At 46.8% G+C, this 24,395-nt stretch overlaps 1 protein-coding gene across 4 annotated transcripts in view; it reads left to right on the top strand.

Moving 5' to 3' along the window:
- Positions 1-24,395, top strand: part of pacs2 (phosphofurin acidic cluster sorting protein 2) — a 52,342-nt gene that overhangs the window by 18,774 nt on the left and 9,173 nt on the right. Inside the window, exons 2-20 of one of the 4 annotated variants that reach the window (XM_035610997.2) lie at positions 9,238-9,266; positions 13,415-13,502; positions 14,284-14,373; positions 14,985-15,110; positions 16,550-16,712; positions 16,997-17,070; positions 17,344-17,424; positions 18,100-18,159; positions 18,279-18,433; positions 19,512-19,602; positions 20,040-20,111; positions 20,448-20,572; positions 20,671-20,803; positions 20,976-21,080; positions 21,351-21,457; positions 21,596-21,750; positions 22,206-22,316; positions 22,414-22,522; positions 23,874-23,906. In XM_035610997.2, the coding sequence (XP_035466890.2) occupies positions 9,238-9,266; positions 13,415-13,502; positions 14,284-14,373; positions 14,985-15,110; positions 16,550-16,712; positions 16,997-17,070; positions 17,344-17,424; positions 18,100-18,159; positions 18,279-18,433; positions 19,512-19,602; positions 20,040-20,111; positions 20,448-20,572; positions 20,671-20,803; positions 20,976-21,080; positions 21,351-21,457; positions 21,596-21,750; positions 22,206-22,316; positions 22,414-22,522; positions 23,874-23,906 (1,907 nt within the window). The remainder of the gene's footprint in view (positions 1-9,237; positions 9,267-13,414; positions 13,503-14,283; positions 14,374-14,984; positions 15,111-16,549; positions 16,713-16,996; positions 17,071-17,343; positions 17,425-18,099; positions 18,160-18,278; positions 18,434-19,511; positions 19,603-20,039; positions 20,112-20,447; positions 20,573-20,670; positions 20,804-20,975; positions 21,081-21,350; positions 21,458-21,595; positions 21,751-22,205; positions 22,317-22,413; positions 22,523-23,873; positions 23,907-24,395) is intronic. The other 3 variants (XM_035610995.2, XM_035610994.2, XM_035610996.2) reach the window with 3 other exon arrangements.

The raw sequence follows: 24,395 nt of genomic DNA, 5'->3' as shown, positions 1-24,395 counted from the left end.
CTCACTCCACCAGGATAATACCAACCCACCGGAGGGAAGAAAAACAAGAAACGAGCCTGATCATCAGTCCCAACCTTTCTCCACTCGAATGGATGGATGGCCTCTCTCTCGCCGGGCGGTGAAAAACAAGGATGATAAACGAGAGGAGAATAAACCCCCTGTTAATATCATTTGTCCACATTTTTTTTTTGTGTAAAGACCTGAGCTTTAAACTGACAGAAGATAAGGTTGGTTCATGTCACGACTGGTACAGGGACGCTTTGTAAATTTTTCCACAGTGTTATCGCGCGGTCAGGTCAGGTAAGATTTGACGTAGCGATGTCATTGGGAAGTATCGAATCGTGCTTCTCTAATAGTTTCAGGAATGTCCCACCGTGCTGAGGCGGAGGTCGTGGCCGAGGCGAGTTGTCACGGCCGCGACTTTGTGTTGAGATCCTGTGTGGAAGGAAGAGCCCGAGACTGGAATTCGTCTAATGTCTGATAGAAGAATCCCAACTTTGAAATCAGTGCTATTTCTCAAGTTAGTGTTTCCCGGAGTGTCGGGGCCAAAAAGCATCAGAGATTTTGGACAGGGAAGTTGTAATATCGCAAGAAGAAGTCGTCATTTTAGGCTATGTTCCCAGCAGCCGTCAGCAGCTGTTTGCAGTAGCGTTCAGAAACTTTAACGGGTTGGCTCAGAAGTGCGTCCACAAATCAAACTCCTGATAACTTTGTTTTAAAGCGATTTAAAGCGAGAAAGTTCTGCTGTTTGGGGAACTGCAGGAGAACCATTCTTCACTCCATGTTTACCTTATTCCTTGCACTGTAAAAACTTAAATAATGTTACATCAACTACTGGATAAGTTAGTTAGTGTATTTTCAGCTGTTTAAATTACTTAAACTTAAGCGGGATAAGATAAGACTTTATTAATCCCACACAAGGGAAATTCACTGACTGCAGCAGCAAATGACAGAGGCATCAGGGAAATAGGTTAGATAAAAAAAAAATGGAAAAGAACTATACAAGAGTCTGTATAAAGGTTATCAACCGTATGTAGAAATAGTGGAAGTAATTGCATAGTGAAAAAGGGGCTAAAGTGTGCAGTGGTTTGGATTGGAAAAAAATATGACTAATAAGTACATGTACACAAGTAAAAGATCTAAGTGCATTCATTTCTTGCTCAAACCAAAACACTACTGTATTTATAGATTAGTGCATTATCTCAGTGTACACCTTATGGTATATAATATGCTTCCGTGAATGTGTGTGTGCAGCCTCTGCCCCTGCTCGATCTCCCGCCTCTCTCTCCTTCTCTCTCTCTCTCAGCACTGTAACAATGCTCACCGGAGCAGAAATCGCCCTGAAAGAAAGAAGTCGCTCACTCGTGCGCGTTGTTTACCGACCTCGGCCTCCGCCTGCGGCGGTCGAGGGGCGAAGCATGCGGCCGAGAGGTCGGCGGCGGCGGCGGCGGTGGCGGTGCTGTTCCTGAAGGTGTCGGGGGCGGCGTGTGTCGGTCGTTCCAGGCTGAGAGCGCGAAGCATGTTCAGAGCAGGATGCCAAAGGCCCCTGAGCAGTGACCACTCGGACTGTGTGTGTGTGTGTGTGTGTGTGTGTGTGTGTGTGTGTGTGTGTGTGTGTGTGTGTGTGTGTGTGTAGGATGTAAGTGTGTGCAGAGAGTGTATTTAAATAGCTGGAGCGCAGGACTCCTCTGTAATGTTTGCGTCTCCGGTTTCAGTGTCTGCAGGTCACCCGGTCCCATGTGACCGCTCACTTCTTCCCGTCTTCCATCTTTGATGCCAAAAGATCTCCTTTCAGTATTGACATGCACGCTTTGGATGCACCATGCGCTGCAGCGTGCGCGTGTAGTCCTCGTTCCCATAGTAACCCCAATTTTTTAAAAAGGGTGTGTTGCCTCATCCGACACAGGAGACCAGGGTCGGCGGCGCTAGAGCAAAGAGGGGGGGGGTGGGGGGGTGGTCACGGGGGCAATAGCAGGTGGAGGGCAACGAATTACCGACGAGTGGCGGTCATGCATAGTGACAGTCGACCGTTCGTGAGCGAGAGGGTCAGGTGGCGTCTCCAAAGAAATCCACCGATGCCCCGCCCCTGCAGGAGACACACAGATGTGTGTGTGTGTGTGTGTGTGTGTGTGTGTGTGTGTGTGTGTGTGTGTGTGTGTGTGTGTGTGTGTGTGTGTGTGTGTGTGTGTGTGTGTGTGTGTGTGTGTGTGTGTGTGTGTGTGTGTGTGTGTGTGTGTGTGTGTGAACAGGCTGAGCACCTCCAGTGGAAAGATAATCGAGCAGCAATTAAAAATCTCATCTCACAAGTTTAGGGTGACACACACAGAGGCAGGAGCGGCCTTTATGAAACTCCATAATTCGTCGGCAGGTGTGTGAGGGGGAATGCGACAGAAAGTAATAGGGGATTGATTTTCCGTCCGAGAGTTAATGGGAGTCACGTCTTTACATGCCAGGCATTTACATGACTCATTCGGAGCAATTTCAGCGAGCAGGTGGGGTTCACTTTGACGGGAACACGCGACAGGCGACGGACGTGTTCGCTGCCGCAGGGGCCGAGGCTGGTACGGAACGTAACAGTGTGATCGAAATGAATCTGTGAGAAAAACAGGAACGCTCTGTTCTCGTCACATCCATTAATACCTTTACATTTGTTTTGTTTTCCTTTGAATTGAGACCTGTGTGGCTTACGAGCAAAGAAACATTCCACCGTCCGTTCAATGTTATATAGAACATATTTGATGTGAAATATACCACAGACGACAGACCGTCGTACAATGTGTTTTGTAATCAGATTTATTGCATTCCAGGATGATAATACTCCAAAATAATGGAGTTACTATGCTCCAATACATGAACAAACTAGAACAGGTGTTAAAAAGAGATGAAGAGCAAGAAAAAACAAATGTGTGAGGAAAATAGATAAAATGAAATGTACAGTACATGTAATACCTGTGATGGTCTGGCGACTCGCCCAATTTCATTGGCCCAGGCTCCCCTCGCGACCCTCGAAGCGATAAGAGGTGTTTGAGATGGCTGAATGGATTGTTCTTAATTATTAATCATGCCAAGGTTATGAAACAAACCCATTTCTGATTGGCGGCGTCCGTTAGAACCGTCGTAACTGGACACTTCAAACAAAAGCCCTCATCAAAACTTAATCCCATTGTATCATTGTACACATTGTATTGTATCACTCTGTTGTATTGTTTCCCTGGTTACCCCCATTCTAATATTCCACTCGTTCGGAACTCTTCAAGCAAATTCTGACCTTAACCAAATTAGCTTGCAAGAGACAATTTGAATGCTGGTATCCGTAGCAACAATACGTCATTATTGTTTCCAATTTTTTTTTTTTTTTTGAGGCCTCCCTGGGTCCCTGAGCCACCACCGCACGTCCCGCGTGGCACTTTTAATTGGCTGACAGGTGAAGGATCCGCGGTCTGACGGGGAGAAATACTCTCAACTCTCTGCAGCCGAGGGGCTGTTCAAGTGTTTCTCTCTGGAGATTTGTTTTCACGCGGGGTTTTTTTTGTGTGCGAGAGAAAGACGGACTGAGACGCAGGTGTGTGGGTTTTATGTTTGAACCCCTGCAGATGTGTGAATGTAGGTCGCTCCGGCTCTCTGACGCACGGCATTCTCGCTTTTGGGAGAAAGTATGAGCTGCGTCGCTCGACAGACTTTGCATCCGAAGCACGCCAACACAGATGAACAGGAACCCGCCGAAGCAGAGACGCAGCACATAGAATATAGGTCCAGAGGCTGAAGGGGCATTAGAATGATTTTTGACTTATATCATTCTACATTTTCAGTTATACCAAGGCCATGGAAAAAAGTTTAAAACCAAATCAGACGGGACACCTCAAACAAAGATCCTTTAGTGAAACACACTGTAGCATTCTGTTGTGTTCTTGTTGCTTTGGTCACCCATATTCCACAGCCCCTCGCTCATAACTCTTCAACCAAATGTTTTTTTTTTACAGAAATGTTTTTATTGTATTTTTCACTTATTGCAAGGGTAACGACAACCAAACAAACTTGTCACAGAGAACACGTAAGGTGCAGGGTATTGGCAAGTCTTCAACATAATTAGTTGGCAAGGGAAAATTGGATTGCTGGTTACCATGGCAACAGGCTGCCAACAAAGGGTTAAACTTACTTGCGAGCAGAAAAAAAAAAAATTTGGATGACGATCATTCGAATGGTCTTCATCACGTCGTGGCACGGGAGCAATAATATCTCTCTGAACTGTTCTGATGTGGAAAATGTGATGAATTGAAATTAGTCTGTTGTAATTTGATTACTGTAAACTAATGTGAAAAGAGCTCCTGCCTCTTTACCCGGTCTCGAGGCCCCTGTCATACAACAGGCCGCTGTATTAAAGTCTAGTTTTAAAACCTTTCATCAAAGTCTCAGTTATTGTGAATAGTTTTCAATAAAATCTCACTGAGATATCTGTAGGCTAAAGTTTGACAGTTTGATAGTCAGCGAGACAAACTGCGTGAGACTTACGGCGGCTACACACATTACAAATGTTGATGATAGGACTTAGTTGGACTGATTCTGTTGCAGTCTGCATATAGTGATTTAAAGAAAGGAGAAAGGGAAAATAAAATCATACAACTGAACTGATCGGAACCACTGAAATGGAGGAAAAACAGCGAAAAACTCAGTTTTTCAGACTCAGCTCAAGGTTCCTTTCTGTGTATTCTGGTGCAAGGACAGGCTGCAGCCGGGGTTCGTGCAGAATTTGCGGCGTCCTCTACCTCCAGAACTCTTTAGTCTTCATTGACCGGTCGTTCCCTTTGTCGCCCAGCGCCTCCAGGGCCGCGCGGTTCGTGCTCCGTCCTCCGCCCTGACCGTCAAACACTAATACATCTGTACACGTTGGTGGTTTGTCCAGTCTTTGAAGGCTAAAATAAAATTTCCCGCGCGTCGTCGTGTTCGCCCCCCACGGTAACGCCGGAGGACATCGCAACGCAGTGTATGGTGTAACACAACCAGTTCAGGAACACGCAAGTGTGTCAGACCGCGGGGGGGTTAAAACCGCGGGAGAACGTTTCCTGTCCCATGGTTAATAACCACCTGACGGGTGTTCCAGTGGAAACATGAAATTTCGCAGAAACATTAACCCTGGACTGTTTGAACGGAGGTCATCGCGGTGTCACGCACCGTCGCAACAGGAAACTCACACTGCTGCGGGTGATGTAAGCCGCATTTTTGCATTTTTCATTAGACCGCTGTCACTGCTGTGCAGACTGGAGAGCAAAGAGAGCGTTGAACTGGCATAACACCTGTGGACTGACACTCCGATGCCACATGGAGCAACCGTTGCTGGCCTTTATGCACCGTCGAGGGGGTTTTCGCCACAGACTGTAGATAAACCGATGCAGAAATTGAATTTGAATTTCTTCAAACAGATTTAGATCCCGAGACGCGCTCATCCGTCAACCTGGGCCGGTGGTGCAAAGCGCCGGTGCCTGCTCTGGTCCGGCGGCGAGTCTCCCGTCACAATGGGAGAGGCGACTGTTATCGAGTAGTTTCAGTTCGGTCCCGTGCAGCAGTTTCCATGATGTGTCAGGAAGTGACAGGGAGTTTGTTTTTAATCTTACATCTGCGGGACGAGAGCCAACTTTCAGTTTCCGCGCAGATTTTTACGTCTCAATAACTCGGAGGCGTGATTTATGTGAAATTTGTTTGCTTGGATTTCACGAAGGGCGACGAAGAAACTGATCGATGACGACGTGAAACTGATGAATGTGGTAGTGCAAATGCTTTTACTCTGGGCCGGACCTCAGACGTCAGAAAGGGAAGTGCATCAGTGTGACACATTGGCTCTTAATGCATTGAAGCCCCATGAAGACACACACACACACACACACACACACACACACACACACACACACACACACACACACACACACACACACACACACACACACACACACACACACACACACACACACACACACACGCATGCTCTCACTCTCGAACTGTGCTTTGCTTCATTCATAACTGATGGTCGCCTGTTAACCTACATCGGAGGAAAAATATTGCCATGGCAACCCTGGAAATTCATTCAGTGGACTAGCATCAAAACGACATGATCCCAATGTAACAGCACTATCAGAGGCTGAGTGCCAGTGGTCAGTGTGTGTGTGCGCGTGTGTGTGTGCGTGTGTGTGTGCGTGTGTGTGTGTGTGTTCGATTTCCTGCTGCCGGTCTTGTGTTTCAAATATTAGAGGGTAACCGGATCCTTCCTCGTCTCTCCGTGTTGGGCTGGGCACAGTGTGATAACTTCAAACTGACCTAAAAGGGTCGATGGTGCGAATCCCTGAACGCACTGAATCAAGAGCTAAGGAGATAAGAAGAAGAAGAATAATAAGATCATAAGAAGCATCTCAGCCACTCTCACTGTTCTCTGCAGAGGGAGTTTATTCCCTCCCGGCGGTAATGCATCACTGGGCTGAACAGCTGACAGCAGACTGTGCAAACACTGGACATGACCAATATTGAGACATTTTGACTTCGAGCAAACACTGAGGTTTTACACCACTACTGTTAAAGTCCAGATCAGATCCCCGGTAAAAAGGACCGAAGATGAAGAGTGAGCTTTGCAGGGAAAAGGTGGTCCAGCGTAATTCGGGATGCGGGTTAATGCAGGACGCGAGAGAGCTGGAGGTCGGGGGGGTCGGGAGGGTCGGGACGAGGAGGACGAGGAGGACGAGGAGGAGGGGGAGGAGGAGGACGAGGAGGAGGAGGAGGAGGAGGACGAGGAGGACGAAGAGGAGGAGGAGGAGGACGAGGACGAGGAGGACGAGGAGGACGAAGAGGAGGAGGAGGAGGACGAAGAGGAGGAGGAGGAGGAGGAGGAGGGCGAAGAGGAGGAGGAGGAGGAGGACAAAGAGGAGGAGGAGGAGGAGGACGAGGAGGATGAAGAGGAGGAGGAGGAGGAGGACGAAGAGGAGGAGGAGGAGGAGGACGAGGAGGAGGAGGACAAAGAGGAGGAGGAGGAGGGCGAAGAGGAGGAGGAGGAGGAGGAGGAGGAGGACGAAGAGGAGGAGGAGGAGGAGGACCGCTGTGCTCTGCACGGTGCTCTGAGAATCATTTCCTCTTTCGTCACTCAGCCCCCGAGGTGATGTCGAAAACGCCCCGGGCTTGGCCCGCTGCCAATCTCAACTTGGCAGATGCAGAAATTGGATTTTTCTCTTCTGTCAGAGATTGAAAGTATATCAGAGAGCGCGACGCCGTCCTGTCGTCTCTGGCGGTGAGATGTCCTCCAAGCCTTTCGCAGGACAGTCGAGACCGAGCTGTAATTTTCAATAACACCTTTGAGCGCACTCATATTCTCTCTCTCTCTCTCTCTCTCTCTCTCTGGGCTCGGCTGGGACGTGTAATCAGAAAGAATGCAGGGAGATCAAATGGTAAATCCTCTAGTTTATCCTTCGCCCCAGAGTCTGAGCCTCAAACTCTATTGGTACACGAGCTACACACAGTGCTGCTGCGGTCGGATAAAACCACTCATCAGTTTTGTCACAATTCAGAAAGGGAAAATTGCTTTTCTTTGTCTTTCCCTCCCTTACTCTGGCATAATATTCCTTTTTACTTGTTTTGGAAATTGCTTTCTTATCTCAAAAGGTCTTGAAATTAGCTCACGACAGATGCACAACTGGGATTCTCTGACGGATAAAAAACAACCTTTGGTCTCTGTGAGCGGGGGGAATACCCGTCGTCCAACTGAGAACCAACAAGGAAATCTGATCCGCCGCCAACTCAATTCTTACGTTGGGTTCTTCTGGCGTCTATTTTTAAGCGCCTTCTTGTGTATGCGGGGAGTGTCGGTGTGCAAATGTCATTTGCGATGCAGCGCAACCGCCCGGTGTCCGGCTGCCGGACTCTCAGTATTCAAAGAAAGCAGCAAATCCTGCAGGTGAAAGTGACCCACGCACGTGGATCGTTCCCCGCCCTCGGCACACTCGACGTTTCCCCTTCGCCTTCGCCGTCGGACTTGTGAAGCTCAACGAGCCTCAGGTCACGCTGCTCAGGCTGTGTGCAAGCAGCCCGATGTTCCTGCCGGAGGTTATCGGGACAGACATGCCGCCTGAAAGAAATATCAGCAAACAGTAACCTGAAAATAAAGTCAAGAATAAGACAGTAAAGCAGTTCAGGATGCAAATATGCACCTATCAGAAAGTACAAGGTATCTGTTAGTGAATTTAAGAATGAAGTTACGATTCGGAGGTTTCCATAGACTTGTTTCTTCTGTCATTTATGGAACAAATGTTGCAAAAAAATTGTTGTTTGGTTGATTTAAATGTACTTTTTTTTTTTGTCCTTTGTTTTTTTTTTTTTTACAGTCGCAACAGTTATCGATAAGTCGATTTAGTAATCGAGTACTCAACTAATCGGAAACTATTTTCATAATCGTTTAATCGGTTCAAGTAGTTTTTATGGGAAAAAAGGAAAAAATGTGCTGATTTCAGCTTCTTAAATGTGAATATGTTCTGGTTTCTTTGCTACTCTTGGAGTTTTGGGAAACACGATCGTCATTTTTTCACCATTTCATGAGATTTTATGAACCAAACAACTGATCGACTAAAGATTAATGGATAATGAAAATAAACTTATACAGTGATTGTACCGGATTCTGGTATTGACCCCCAGCTCCTGATTTTCCTAATTTTGATTTAAACCTTGTAGATACTGCATAGATATTTAAATTCTAAATATTTGGACACACTGTCACTCCTACTTTAACGCTGACAGTAAATCGGTGTCATTATCAATAGCCAGTTAGTTTGCTGTCAGTTTCCTGTCTTTGTCTCGCGTCGAGACCCGGCAGAGGTTTACTGACATGAAGCCAAATAGTTTGAGAGAGTTGGTCAATAGACAAATCAATGAGCGCTGACGCTCACAGTCTCAGTGAGTCTGCGCGGCCTCTGATGCACCAGATGCGGACACGGACGTGCTTCTTACACATACTGTTAGTGCTACGACCGTGAAAACATGACCTCGGCCTCCTGACAGCGAGAAGAAGCCCTCCTCTGTTCGTCGAAGCCGGCGGAATAGACGGAAAAACGACACCAGAAAACAGCCTGGAACAGTCGAACGAGGGCAGGACCATGACCGGGACACGGGTGCGGATGCGGTGCACGCAATGGACGTCACGCTCGCCGTAGGGAGAACGTTGACCGTCAGAAAAACACACTTTGACTCTCTGTTTCTTTTTTTTCTCCCCAGATGACTCTTGACCATTTCTTCAAAACAAGGTTAGATGAAGAGATTGAGACTTCACCATCTTCTGCTCCATGCGCGGTCCGAGCCCGTGCTGCGCTCGACTTCTGCCTTTGACTGTTCACGGACAGATGTGACAGCAGATGTGGTTGAACTATCATTTTTGGCAGATCTCCGAGCGTTAGATACATGGAGCGTGGTTAAAAAAGGAGAACATCCTCTCCTGAAAATGCTTTATACATTACAGATGCACTAAAAAAGAAAACTAGTAGCTCAGATTTGAAGTGCTTTACTCATTTACCCTGCTTGCGTTTTTTTCCACCTCACAGTGACTGAAGTGTCATCGCATCCTAGTCGCTTGTAGCGTTGCCACGACCCGACGCAAACCTTCGGGTGACGTCGCTCCAGTCGCGTTGCATCGGCGGCGCCCAAATCAAACAACCCCCCCCCCCCCCCCCCCGTCGGTCTGTTGTGCTTGGCGGACGAGGCGGCCGCCACCGGGCCCGTCGGTCTTCCCCCCTTCGGCGTTTGCCGGAGCATCTGTCATCGAGCTCGGCCGCTGGAATCGGGGGTGGATGTGGCAGCGCGGCCCTCGGCGGAGCAGCGGCCCTCTGGGGCTGCGGGGAGGGGACGGCACGGGGGAGTAAGGGTTTCCTCTGCAGCGGTGCCAAGGCAGCAGCTGTGTGCCTTTCTGTGTGTTGAAGCTCACGAACACACACACACACACACACACACACACACACATATAGCTGGTGGCAGCGCGTGGGTCCTCAACGCCAGTTCAGACACAAAAAATGTAGCAGCTGTTCAGTGAATATATTCTCGGGACTCTGATGCGTTGTTCTGATATTGTGTTGGTCGTGTAGGATCGGAGAGGAGGTCCGCGCCTGTTGACCCCCTGTGCTTCGTCAGGGAAGACAAGAATATTAATAATAATAATAATAGTAATATATTGAATTCATAAGGCGCTTTTTAAGTTCCCAAAGCGCTCGTATAGAAACATGTGTAGTGTTTTTCTTCAGGTGGATTTCTTTCTCTCGCAGATGTTGAGGTTTAGTTGCAGCAGGGGAAATCCGAAGGTACGGTAGGTTTCACATGTAGGGAATATGCTCGGGTGTTTTTTAATGCATAAGCAAAAAATTGAAAACAGTAACGAAAACCCAGAAGTCAAAAGTAGAGAGTTGTGCAGGAGAGAATGTGCAAGTCGGTTCCTCTGCACCAACTATTTGACCTGATTAAACTGAATCACACAGACTTCAGATGATCCCAGTGTGACGTCACGACTGGAAAAACCCCACGCTTAACTTTTCCAGTTCGGCGTCTGAATAAACAAATTGTTCATCCGTGCTGCCGCCGCCGCCGCTGCCGATGGAGTCCGACGCTGCTCCAAATCCACAGGAGCAGAGCTATTAACCTTTTCAAGGCCTATTTGTACTGAACTCAATTTGAGCCGGTAACAGAGTGAACGCACTGAGAAGAGGCAGCTGCTGCTGTGATGTGGCACTGAGCAAATCCTTTCTCCCAACTGAACAATCATAATTTCCTCCTCTACTTTATATATATATATATATAAATATTGCAAAATGTGATGTCATTATCCAGTCTGATCTTTGCGATGCAGTTGTTATGCTTATGTAATGTCCTCATTTTGATGTTGTGAGGTTATTAGGAGCATTTTTCATGTTGCTCAAAGTGAAATGCAGATTCAGGGGTTTGGTGTTTCTGTCAAATAGACGAACATTCAAAACAGAAAAAAATCTTTTTCAGCCCCTCCCTTCTCAAGATTGTCTTCCCGTCCTCGAAAAAACTGATGCCTGACGAAGGCTTAGCACGGAAACGTTGCAAATCAATATTTAAGACAGTGTGCGGGAGATTTTTCTGAACAAATTGACCGACAGAAATTGGTACATGAACTTGTTTTTTTAAGGAAAGTTTGCCTGCTGAGAAAAACTGGAGATGAACTCAGCCGATGAAAAGAGCTCGATCAGTCATTTTCCCAGTCCCTCGGTGTTTATCGGCCAATATGAGCATATTTCAGACACGTGCATATCCGAATACATGCGATGAAGAAATAACTTTTAGCAGCCTGTATATTGTTGTTTCAAAACTGCCAAGCATAAATTTTAAGTGTCTTTAGTCCATAGTCTGGAACGAGGATGATGATGTTTTAGGTATTAAAGTGGTGGAAGGCAGGAAACGCCGGCAGTGCTGCCCTGAATAATGGTTTCGTAGTGCTTGAGTCCAAAGAGCCTGTTCCAGTTCTGGTTGTTGTAAATCCTCAGGAACTAAAAATGGATTTCGGGGGAAAAGAAGAAAATAAAAATTAAACGTTAGAACAAATTGTCAGGAAAAGAGCAAATACCCTTTAGTTGCGGTTCCACTTGTGCCTGTTAGTCCCAATTTCAGGTCACCGACTAATGAGAAACGGGTCAACAACACAGATCCTCTTACGAGTGAAGTGCTGCCGCATTAGAGAAACACGAGTTCCCGCTGCTCTCTCTCTCTCTCTCTTTTCGGCAGATTAGCAAAATAAGCCCATTGTTATCTAATCTGAAAAACCCTGAACGCTAAATTGTGATTCTTTTTATTCATTTATTTATTTTCCTTCCAGTCTGGGTGGCTCCTGCCCACGCAAACCCAACATCTCACCACCTCGGCATAACTCGCATTGGGCGGTGCCGTGGGCCTGGAGCCCATGGACAAACCGGCCAGAATACGAAGCAGGAGCGCCAACAATGCTGCGCATTGTGCGCTTTAGTTTGTGCGCGATTTGCAGGGCCCGAAGACAATGTGCGCCTTCACTGGCTTGTGTCCATTGTGCCCCCCCCCGGAATGTCTTGGGGTCGCGTCTCGGCAGCGGGAGTGAAAGGTCTCCATTCAGTGGGGCCTTCTTCAAACCTGCCATTGTCAGCGCTCCCGTCCCAGTGTTCTCCTTTCAGCCTCGGCTGATTGACAGCCCCCTCCGCTGCGGAGACGCGGCGTTGTGTCACCTCTCCGCTTTGGTCGTTTGCTTCACGCCTCGCCTGCTGCCCGCCAGTGCTTTGCCTCCCGAGGATCTGAGAGGGATCGCATTGCGCCCGATGTCGACGTCCTCGGTCTTCACGCGGCGACAGTGGATAGCGGTGTATTGCTGTCACCTCCGTGGGCTGTCTCCACTCAACACACGTCCCTCTCCACTCAACACACGCAAGTGTGACCCACACCCATGCTCACTCGGCGCGACAGTGAACCCTCGTTCCCGCTGCCCAACCACACTCAATGCCGTGGGTTGTTTGTTTTTTTTTCAATGCCCCCCGGAATAATTTAGGGGTGATGTCATTGCGAACCAGCGAGCGCCGTTAACGCCGTTTTAATTTCCTAAAGGATGATAAATGGTCTGCCTCCCAGATTGTGAGCAGCCGGCTTGTTTCCGAGCAGCTCCCCTGAATGATTTAATGAAAGGAGCCGGAGAGGGCCCTGAAAGGGAAGAAGAAGAAAATTCTTTTGCACTTTCGTCTTGTGTGTGTGTGTGTGTGTGTGTGTGTGTGTGTGTGTGTGAGAAAGTGTCTGAAGAAATCGTGACAGGCTTGTTAAAACACACACACACACACACACACGCACACTTTACCCCCCGCTGCCGCCCCGAAATCCCTAACAATGCCACCCCCCCCGGCCGGCTGCCCCGGCCCAATCCTGCCTCAGTGGTGGCAGGAGTTCGGTTCACATTCGCCAGTCTCCAGAAGTTTTGGAATTTTTTGAAATGTTTCTGTGCCAGTTCTTCCTCCAGGATGCAATAATATTTATTTATATATTTATATAATATTAAAATAAATTTCCCCCACACAGCTCTGCTTTATAACTGAGAGGTCACATTTTAAATTGATTACATTTCTCTCCTCTGCTAAAAGTTATGACCTGATTCTAAAATCAGTCGGTATATTGGACAATATTTGCCATTCAAAGGAACTGTGTAATGAAACCTGTTGATACCCCGAGGATGAAATCTGAAATGTGTTTTCTTGCCAAACTGCGAGTGTTTGGCTTATTCCTAAACATTTCTTACATGCAACCGTGTGATAAATACAAGCTCCGGATATATTTTTTTGCTTGAGTGTGAGCGACTCATCTGTCTGTGCGTGTTAAAAGAAACCCGACACGGCGGCGGCGCTGAACTCAACATCTCTCGTCCCGTTTCCCTCTGCAGATTGTGCAGCCTGACTCTGAAGAAGCTGGTCGTGATGAGGGAACTCGATAAGGAGCTGATTTCCGTGGTCATAGCGGTTAAAATCCAGGTATGTCGCACAGTACACGCCGGGCAGACACGCACCAACCTGCGAGACCCAAACAAACACCGACAAATTCAACGACGTGCCCGTTGACATACCTGATGAAAAGCATCGTACTGGTTTGTACTTTGCTGCTGAACGTTTTCAACTCATATTTTGTCTTTATTTCCTTTTCTGTCGGATTGTTTTCCACATTTTTGATCAAATGTTCTCTTGGGACTCGACCATGAACTGATTCGATTTTGGCGGTCAGAAGGTCAAAGGTCAGGGTCACGACCTCCCCTTCTTGTGAACGCCCAGAATCTGGAACACATCCTCACGCAACATGCGTTTTGTGCATAACTCCAAAGTTCCCTCACTAGTTATGACCGAACTTTACACAAATGCCTAATGAAGTGATAATGTTTTTACAGCCAGAAGGTCAAAGGTGAGACATCGTCTGTGTGCCGTCATCGTACAGATATATTCAACGCCGTAACTCCGGAACAAGACGGGAGATCGTGACCGTGTTCCCTGCGACTTGACTGCTTGGCAGGAGCAAAAAAGACAACAGCGAGGCGATGAATCTGTCTGTCGAGGAAATGTTTAATATGAATCGAATCCGTTGCCGGGCAGAAAATAGGAAAAAAAATGAATTCAGAAAATGTGTGGAATCCTGTTGAATAATGTATGTCCCGCACCTTTGCTGCAGAGCGGAACAGAATTACTTGGAGCAGAAAGGATGCAAACTAAATTAAACACAACCCTTTATTCATTTCCTTCTTTCTTTCTTTCTTTGTATTGACAGGGCTCCAAGAGGATTTTGAGGTCCCATGAGATAGTGCTGCCACCCAGTGGGTCAGTGGAGACGGACCTGGCGCTCACCTTCTCGCTGCAGGTAGACGAGGAGAGATGCTCACGCGATGCTGTTCACTCGGAAAGTGACGGGCGTGTTTTTGCGTGAACGTCTTATCGAGGGGGGGCTTGGCCGAGGTCTGCGCTGTCCCCGAGTGCTCTTGTCTTCCCGTGTGGCCAAGCCACAGTTCAACAAGTCTAGTTTTGCAATGAGCAACGCGCACCGTCCTGAAGAAGACTTTTTCGGAGTGTTTGACCGTGAACGCATTCGAGGTCGGAGGATAAAAATCATTTGGCGAACACTGCAGAGACTCTTGGGTGAATGTTAACATCAGCAAGAGCCGCATCTGTACAGTGTCTGAAAATAAACTGCCGAACTCATGCTAATGAAGAACGGTCTCCCAGTGCAGCCCAGTGACTCACTCGTGGCTTTTTATTAGTTTTTCCAACAACAATGGGTCTCTGTGGCCCCGAGGAGTCAGACGTGTGAGACACAAACACACACACATATATATTATATATATATATATTTATATATATAATATATAACACAATATCACCAGACCTATACTCTGAAAGCTATGGTTAAAATTCCGAGTGAGTCATTTGTACTTCCTGCTCTCCTCTCCTGTGTTTCCCTCCCTCCACGTCCAGTACCCGCACTTCCTGAAGCGAGAGGGAAACAAGCTGCAGATCATGCTCCAGCGGCGGAAGAGATACAAGAACCGAACCATCTTGGGCTACAAGACCCTCGCCGCGGGGTCTATCGACATGGCAGAGGTACGCACGTCCCTGTTGTCTGTGCCTCGGCTTTGTTGGGGTAATGGAGTGTATGTTAGTGTTCATAAGCCTGTGGCGTATGTATGTAGGGGAGAATAGGGTTCGCGTGTTGTTGAAGTCTCAGGGCAGGTCGGGAGCGGTGTGAAAGAAGATAATGAGAAAGTGGTGCATGCTCGAAGCTGCAGGTTGACCTTTACAGGACAACTTCATCCTCACCTGGGACGTTCCCGGTGCTTAAAAATCACACAGTACAAGGAAACAGCCTTCTTAAGTGAGCAGTCTTCCCTTCTAATGGGTCTGAAAATAGACACATCGTAAGGGAATTCCATTCTCACTCGGTTTTGAGAAATATAATAAAGAGGAAAAAGTAGAGTAGGCTCACCCCACAGACAGACTGTCTCCTGTGTTTCAATAAGAAAGACCTTGGAACCACGAGGAAAATGAATTTGCTTCAGAATCATTATTCTTCAGTGCAGATGATGCTGATATAAGCAAGGAGTTCCCATATGGCAGACAGCGCTCAGCGGAGCTTATTATTGAGGTCCCATCTCGGAGAGGAAGAAAGAAAACGTTGGAGCAGGAAATTGATTTCTACCTCGCCGCGAGAAATATGAAGAAGTGTTTCAGAAAAGAGCAAAAAAAGACGTGATTAAAATGCTCTCACGTGTTAGTGGGAAGCCAATGAAGTCTGCAATGGACGTTGCTGTGCCACTGTAGGTGGTGATTTATTCATTTCAACAGGACCACTTTGCCCCAATTGCTCCGCATTTCATTTTGAGATGGATTTTATGATTCTGTTCCTTGTTCTGAGGTCAGGATTACTTCAAACCTCAGTTTACATTAGTTGAGTTAAAAGAAAAGTTCTGAGTAATATCCTTATTTGGTTCCTTGCTGAGAGTTCAATAAGAAGATTCATGAGACTCCTGTAGAGTCTGTAGAATATGAAGCTGGAGCCAGGAGACAAGAGGGTGAGCTTATGTCTTCCTAATAAAAAACATTGAAACTGAAAATAAACTGTATGGTTCTAAAAACTCCAATTCCAATACTGTAATGTTTCTTTTGTGCAGTTAACTGTTACTGTTATGAAAGACAGCATGCACAATTTTTTGATCAGGTTAGTCTGAGCCTGCAATGCATTCTGGTTTAATTGGCTCCTGCCCCTCAGCAACCCACAGAGGATAAGCGGTTTCGATAATGGATGGACGGATGGATGGATATATTGAGTTTACTGCAGGTGGTGCACTTGGTATCTCTGCATATTTGGAAAACCAATAAAGTGGTTTTCGTGAAATGAAGGATTCATTGGCAACAGTTGCATCGTGAAAGTCTGTTTCTTGTACTGGACATCGTCGGGATACGGAGGATCGGAATAACTGAGAGGCGAGCTCAGATGACGCAGTCTCACCGAATTGACTCCCTCGCTCTCCTTTGCCTCCCAGGTGATGCAGCACCCGACAGAGGGAGGCCAGGTCCTCCCTCTCTGCGGCAACCAGAAGGACATGCTGGGCAAGGTGGCAGAGATCTGGATCTTTTCCCTGTCCAGTCAGCCAATAGACCACGAGGAGGCGGCCCTGCAGGAGGAGCAGAAGATCAAATGCTCCGGTACGCACTCATTGCCCCCCCAGCGGCACGAAAACCAGCATTATCACCACTAATATTCTAAAGAGGCCCGAACAGAGAAGGGTTCACAGGGTTCGGAGCGTCTCTTTGTCTCTCTCTTGTCATGCAGAAAAGCTATACAAATTTAGGCCGCACACACCGCTCTGTGTGTGTATATTTAGAACCTGGCAGCGGGGCGAATTTGAAAAAGGGGGGTAGCTGAAATATTCATGAGACGTCTTCCACACTCCTGCCACGTAATCGCTCGACTTCTCTTTCCGCCCCAGACAACTACTCGGAGGAAGAGTACGAGAGCTTCTCCTCGGAGCAGGAGGCCAGCGACGACGCGGTGCAGGCGCAGGTGAGTCCGACCGGAAGCCATCGCGCTTTTAAGGGTCAAGAGAAAAAAAATCGCCTCCCGCTATCCTGCCCGGCGACGGCAAGCGGGTTAATAACGAAGCGCTCAGCTGGGGCGCGAGGCTGGAATAAAACATCTCTAACCCCGCACTGCATAATTTGCTGAGGAGAACTCCCAAGTATAAATGATGCATTGGCTTTTTTCTTCCTCTTTTCTTTTATAAATGGGAGGCGGTGTTTTAACCAAGATTTATCCTCACTCTCGTGCTTTTTTCAGGATCTTGAGGATGACGAGTACGATGTGAGGAAGCCGAAGAAGCAGAGGAGGTCGATTGTCAGGACCCCCTCCATCACCAGAGTAAGAGATGAGAAGCATGCTGGGTTTAACTAGAGCTGATCCATGTGTACTGTCAGCTACAGTAGAAGAGATGTCACACGATTTGAAGGTTTTCCTTTTGTTTTTTTATTTTTTTACCTCACCTGTTTCTTTGGCGTGAAAAGGGAATATTAAGGCTGTGTAGTACCTTTTATGTGGAAAACACTCAGGAGCCATAGCCTTGTGTTTGTGGTTGTAACTGAAGAATCTGATATTAGTCCAGGCAGTGCAGTTTTCTCACACCGGCTTTTTTCAATTAACACCTCGGCGAGTCTCATTTGCAGATGGTAAAGTGCCTAACAAGTAATATTAAACACCTTTTAATGAGCTGTAATGAGACAGTTGTAGTATTGTATATTTTTTTGATACGGTGTTATCGAGCTGAGTGAGCCGAAACAGGAAGTGAAAGGCCCCGGGGGAGCAGATGAGGCACGACGCTGCGCGAATATTGATTTACATGAGCAAGAAGCAGTAAAAAAAATAAAATAATAATCGATCCGCAACCAACACTGCAAATGTATCTACTGCCGCTCTGCTGCAGATGTTTTCCCTGTGTTGCATCGATCAGAGCGCTGTGATGAATCATAACTAGGTCACAAACTGACGTGTGTGTGTGTGTGTGTGTGTGTGTTCTTTTTTTGTCCTCCTGTGTTTTAGCAGCAGAACTTTAAGCAGCGCGTGGTGGCTCTTCTGAAGCGCTTCAGAGTTTCAGATGAGGTGGGTGTTCCTCTAGATGCCGCTGCGTCCACTGGGAATGCAATTTTCCTCTCCTGTGGAGCTACTGCGCCACTGAAAACGCATTACGTATTGGTTTTTGTGTGTGCGTGCGTGCGAAGGTGCTGGACTCGGAGCAGGACCCGGCAGAGCCGCCTCCCGAGGTGGAGGAGGAGGACCTGGACCTGGACAGCGTGGAGTTTGAGAACCCCAGTGACAGCGGCCCAGAGCTGGATGACGATGACAGCGTCCTCAGTACGCCGAAGCCCAAACTCAAGTGAGTGTGTGTGAGTTTTTTATGGCGTTGCAGGCCAAACAACGATAAGAGTGCGTGAGTCGCGTGACTGAATATTGCAAGATTCAGCATGTTGTAACACCTCCTTTGAAAATGTCAATGGATCCACTGGTGCTGGAGGGTATAGGCACCAGATTCTAATTGCTGTATCGTGAATTTTTGTCTGTTTTAAAGGCAAATATTGCCAATATTACGGAAAAATAGTCAGCATATTGTAATTTTAGCATTTAAAAAACATGAACAGTTTATATATCAAGGGGTTATCTCTAGGTATTAGTGTTAACGAGTACTCAAGTGATTTAGTATTGCACTTCCACTTGCAAGAGCCAGATTCAAACTAGAATGATTAAAATCAGCACAACAGAGGCCGTAAAATATTCCCACTTTTATGTCCTAGTGTAGGTAGAGATCCAGGATCCTTCGCTTCCCATCATGCAAGGCTCTGTAGTGTCTTTATTTCATGTCTGCCAAGCTCCACATCTCCAGTTCCTAACACAGGCTTTCGTCCGAGCCCGAGCCGTGATGTCCCTCGAGTAATTGTCCTCACACTTTAGAAAAATCTCCTCCAGAGCAACGGACGACGTTATGCAACTCAGTTCTCATCTCGACTCGCCAATTGACTCGTGAGTCTGGAGGGATGGTTGATTTGGGATATTGGACAAACTGACTGCTAAAGCTAAAGCAGTACGGTGACACTAACCTCCACTACGTCATTTAACAACATACTGATATACTCATTTATTACGTTTAGTTCTTACACCACTGTTAAGGGCAAATCATTTTTGGATTTTGTACAAACACAGGGCAGCGTTTCCAAAAAGCAGCTGGTATCTTGTTGCTCACGCTGCTGGTATTCTTACATGTATATATTTTTTTCAATAATCTAATCTGATCTAAATAAAATCCCATACGAAATGGAAAGTAAAGCACAAAGTCAAAGATTGTTGGTGTCAGATTTACTGTACCTGTAAACTGCCGCACTGGTTCGGAAGACGTCTCCTCATATGTGGCGATTAGTCATGTTTCCGTTCACGTGATTTGTTTTCTCTCCCTCTTCCAGGCCATATTTCGAGGGTCTCTCCCTCTCCAGCTCTCAAACTGAGATCGGCAGCATCCACAGCAGCCGGAGCCACAGGGAGCCTCCCAGTCCGGTGAGACCAGAGTCACTCCAACACACTGTAAAACAAAAAATCCCAGGGCCTGAATACCTTTCGGCAGGGCGGAAGTTTTCCTTCAGCATTTCAGTACCACAGCTGGCAACAGCTGGAAAACAGACCAGCGCAACCAGTGACCTGCATCGATTGCCGATGAGCGAATTTCACCGGGGCACAAAGGCTTTTAATTGTCCCGCTCAGGGAAATCTTTAACCCCCCCTCCCCCCCCCCCCCCCACACACACAGACACACACACTCAAATATTCCCATCAGTAACGTGATCGCTGGTGTGTTTATGAAACCGCTGGGCCTCTGTTGAACTCCAGGAGCCATCGCACCATGTCGAATGAACCACTGCCTTGTGAAATAAAAGCTCCTCGGATTGCATCGAAAGCAGGTAATGTTTGTTATGCCTTCAAACCTTCTCATTCCAGATTGACCCGGATAAAACCAAGGGTGGCGGAGGCAAGTTTCCAGACGACGGCGTGTCCGATAATGTCTCCTTTGTGAGTATGAGCTCCTGAAGCTGCCCGGGATCAATAATTTACATCAGTGTCATTGTGAAGGTCAATAGTTAGAAAACATAAAAAACCCAGAATCTGCTCAGTTGTTACGTTCCTCTAATAATGACTGTATACTCTGCACAGTTGTAGAAAACACCCAGATACAACTATAATGAGTCATAGTGAATAACAACAGAAATCCACAAGTGCAGTCAGGATACTCAAGGTGTGGCGATGTTCAGTGTGTTGTTTTGGAAAGAACAATTAATTGACTTCATAACCGCACGAGTCAGCTCACAACTCATCAACCCTGTTCCTGTTTTCGTTTTTCTTCCTCAGGAGCAGCCGGAGGCGGTGACTCCGACCACCGAGCTGGAGATGGACAACATGGACACGTTTCTAGAGCGCCTGCCACCTAGTGGCAAAATGACCAAGACAGAGTCGCTCATCATCTCATCCAACAGGTGAAACCCACGAGCGAGAGAAATCGCCCCTTTTGACATCTCCACGCATGAATGTTTAACCGATATGTAATGGATGTGAACATTGTTTTCGCTGTCAGGCAGGAACCGAAGTTGGCGGGGAGACGAGGCAGGAGCACGTCGCTGAAGGAGCGCCAGCCCAGCAGGCCGCAGAACGAGAGGGCCAACAGCCTGGACAACGAACGGTCCCTGGACACGCGCTGCCACCTACAGGTAGGAAGGGTGAGCTGCGGGACAAAACCAAAAAACATCAGACTGACGTCCGTGTGGACTTTCTCAGCTGAGCTTCTCTACGAACCCCATGATGTTTAAATGGTCTAATCTGGTTAATAAGGATTTGGGGTCCCTTTTTTTTCACCTACATTCTCTTAATGTCCTTCCCAAGATCCCGAGAAAGACGGTGTACGACCAACTGAACCACATCCTGGTGTCTGATAACCACCTCCCCGACAGCATCATCCTCATCAACACGTCGGACTGGCAGGGCCAGGTAAGAAATACGAGAACAAGGACCCCGTAAAGGGATTGTGCTTTTGGGGAGACGCTGGGATGTCCTGGAGTTCAGTGAATGCACCCCTGCCTGTACAGTACGTGTGGAGATAGTTTTTGCTGCTGTTTTGTGAGCGCTCCTCCACAGCTCTGATTGTCCCAGTTGGAAGTTGGTCAGTTTGTCCCAGCGCTACATTAGGTTTATAGTGAGGTCACACACGCTTCGTTTTGTCCTTTGTGTCGCTCGTTCCTTATCCTCTTTCCTTCTCAGTATCTTTCAGATATGCTTCAGAACCACCACCTACCAGTGGTGTGCACCTGCACCACAGCAGACATCCAGGCTGCGTTCAACACCATCGTCTCCCGCATACAGAGATTGTGAGTCCGCCGCTCGCATGCCGCCACTGGTTGAATGGCAAAAGAAACAGTTCATCGCTTTCCCTGTGCTAAACGTGACGGCATTCGCCGTGAAACTCGCGTTGAGTGGTCATTCTGCCTCGTTGTCTCGTCTCCCAGTTGTAACTGCAACTCCCAGACGCCCATTCCCATAAAGATTGCCGTGGCCGGAGCGCAGCACTACCTGAGTGCAGTGCTGAGGCTTTTTGTGGACCACCTCTCCCACAAGACCCCTGACTGGCTCGGATACATGAGGTTCCTCATCATCCCGCTGGGTTAGTGACAGTCCGACAACAAGTTACGGGACAGCTGTTTCATTCCTTTTCGTTTTTTGGTCATTCCTTCAAACATGATTCAGCATGAATGTGCGATTCAAATTTAAAATGATTCTTCTCTTCGCATTGTTCAACTGTTCAGCTCGTTGTGGAGTTATTTGGTGTCAAACTTAGTTTCCTACAGACCAAGGAGGAGATGTGTTTTTCCCCTCCATCTGTCTTTCACACCTTTCACAACCTGCCATGTTGCACAGTGTTGTGCAATGTGCTGTGATAAACAGTGCCTGGGTCCTGTTTGGTTGCGTAATGTATTTCAACAGACTTTCCACGAATGTAAAATGGAAGGGTTTCCAACCCTCTCATCACTGGTCGTGTTTTTATTGTCTTAGTATTAAAATGCCACACACGGCACCTGTTTCAAATCTCACTGTACGTCGATTTTCATTGCCCCTTAGGTGCACACCCAGTCTCGAAATATCTCGGCACCATCGACTATCGATACAACAGCTTGTTCCAAGACGCTGCCTGGAGGGACCTGTTCCACAAGCCGGAAGCCCCTGTTGTTGGTGGGCGCTTTGGTCTTGTTGACTTTTTACACTACAGGACCCTTATATGAGACCGTACGTTCTGAGGCAGGAGAACTAACCTCTGTGTCCTGTGCAGCCCAGGAGAGCCCGGATGTGGTGTCGAGGGTCACTCAGTACATGGTGGGAGCCAACGGAGCTCACCAGCTCCCCATCGCAGAGGCCATGCTCACTTACAAACAGAAGAGGTACACGTTCATATGCTATGTCATATTCATGTCGCCCTGATGTACAGAGGACCTGAAATGTTGACGATTTGAATTCTGATAAGTCCGAAGGTTTCCCTGAACAAATGCTTCTGAAGCTGATCTTTCGCCAGGTTCTTCAAAAGGGGATTGAACTGATCTGTAAAAGATTAACTCTAGCAATCTGTTCACATAATACATCTCGTACTGTTTTCGACAATATTTACAAAAACATGTGTTGCAATTTCATATTTACACCGGAGAGACCTTCTGCCCTCAGTCGTGTGCGGAGGTGTGTGACAATCTAAACACACTTCTGATGGCCTTGGAAGTACTAACCTCAGTATTGGACAACAAATTCAGTGTGGAGAGGATATTTGTCTGTTTAATATGATGCGCTATGATCAGCTTAGTATGACTAATAGCCTTCCGGACTAAATTGCAAATCACGTAACAGCGACAAAAGACAGTATGGTAGCGTCAAACAAAGTCTTTTGGGGAGAAAATAATTTGTGTAAAATATGATTTTTTTGCCCGGTGGTGACTGACCAGATGGCGGATGCAGCAATGTCTGTTAACTGCTTTATGGAACTTTGCAGTCATGGTTGCAAGCATTAGCAACATAATACTAATAATAATAATTTTATTTATATAGCACTTTTCAGACGTAGCTTCACAAAGTGCTTTCACAAAAAGACACAAATCACAGACAATTTAAATCAGCGTTCCAACAATAACACGGTTTGCAGTTCACATATCTGAATAAAAAAAAAAAAAGATATAAAAAGACAATATCAAAAGACGACGTCACATAAAAGCAAGTGTATAGAAATGTTTTTTTTCAAAAGTGACTTAAAAGGAGGAACAGGCTCGGCCAGCCTCATCTCCTCAGTCGAGGGGCCCTGATGGAGAAAGCTCAGTCCCCCTTAGAGTTTGAGCCTCGACCTTGGAGCAAATAGTAAAAGACCCACCTGAGGATCTGAGGCTGCGAGCTGGCTTGTAGCGGATCAGCATTTGAATCAATAATAATAATAATAAATAATAACAGTTGCCCTGAAGTGACTAACAATACTTTCAGTATGTGACGTTGCATGTATACACAGTGCGTTACAAATCATAATACATCTGTTCTCCGTTCACTTGTTTTAAATCCCCTTTTGAAAAACAAACAGGACAACGTTTTAATAATGTTGTGGGGTTCTGTGTGTTTATGTGGAAGTGTGCGATGTGGTGGAGTGTGTCTTCACTGTCTTTCCATCACAGTGTGTGTGTGTGTGTGTGTGTGTGTGTGTGTGTGTGTGTGAATAACACGTTTTTACCTTTTTGTTGTATGTTTTCTTTTCTTTCTTTGAAGGAAAAAGAGCTTTCATTTTGATTTTGCAGTAAGGTATTGTGGTCGACTTTTGAGTTTGTTTCTCACGTAGCCTGGTGATTCGTGCCATTTTCCCTTTGAACCTTCTCAGTCTTTTTCCTGGAGCTTGCCACTTTAACAGCTGTTTTAAAAAAAAATAAAAAATATGATGTTATTGTTTTGCTATTAACAGCGTGCCAGTCATCAACCTTCCAGAAAAGATATGTTCAGAGTTGCAAAGAACAGAAGACACAGTTGGAGATTTAATGAACCATAATCAAAGCTGCGTCAGGTCAGGTTTTATTTCAGAGAGATACAAGATGCAATAAAGAAGAAGAGTTTTTCCTTTCGGTGAATAATATTTTCTGGTTCGGCGACATCACTTCAAGAAAGTGACGCAAAATTTGAGAGGAACATACAAACTAGGCAACAGCAGTTAAAGCGGCACACGAACTGAACCCATCCTGTTAAATGTGTTGCCTCCCGACGCTTTGTGATTTCTAAGCAATCGCAACATCATTCTAC

Source organism: Scophthalmus maximus, chromosome 15, assembly GCF_022379125.1.
Source record: "Scophthalmus maximus strain ysfricsl-2021 chromosome 15, ASM2237912v1, whole genome shotgun sequence".
Lineage (NCBI taxonomy): Eukaryota > Metazoa > Chordata > Actinopteri > Pleuronectiformes > Scophthalmidae > Scophthalmus > Scophthalmus maximus.
Note: the sequence above shows the minus strand (reverse complement) of the source record. Positions and strands in the feature narration are given on the sequence as shown.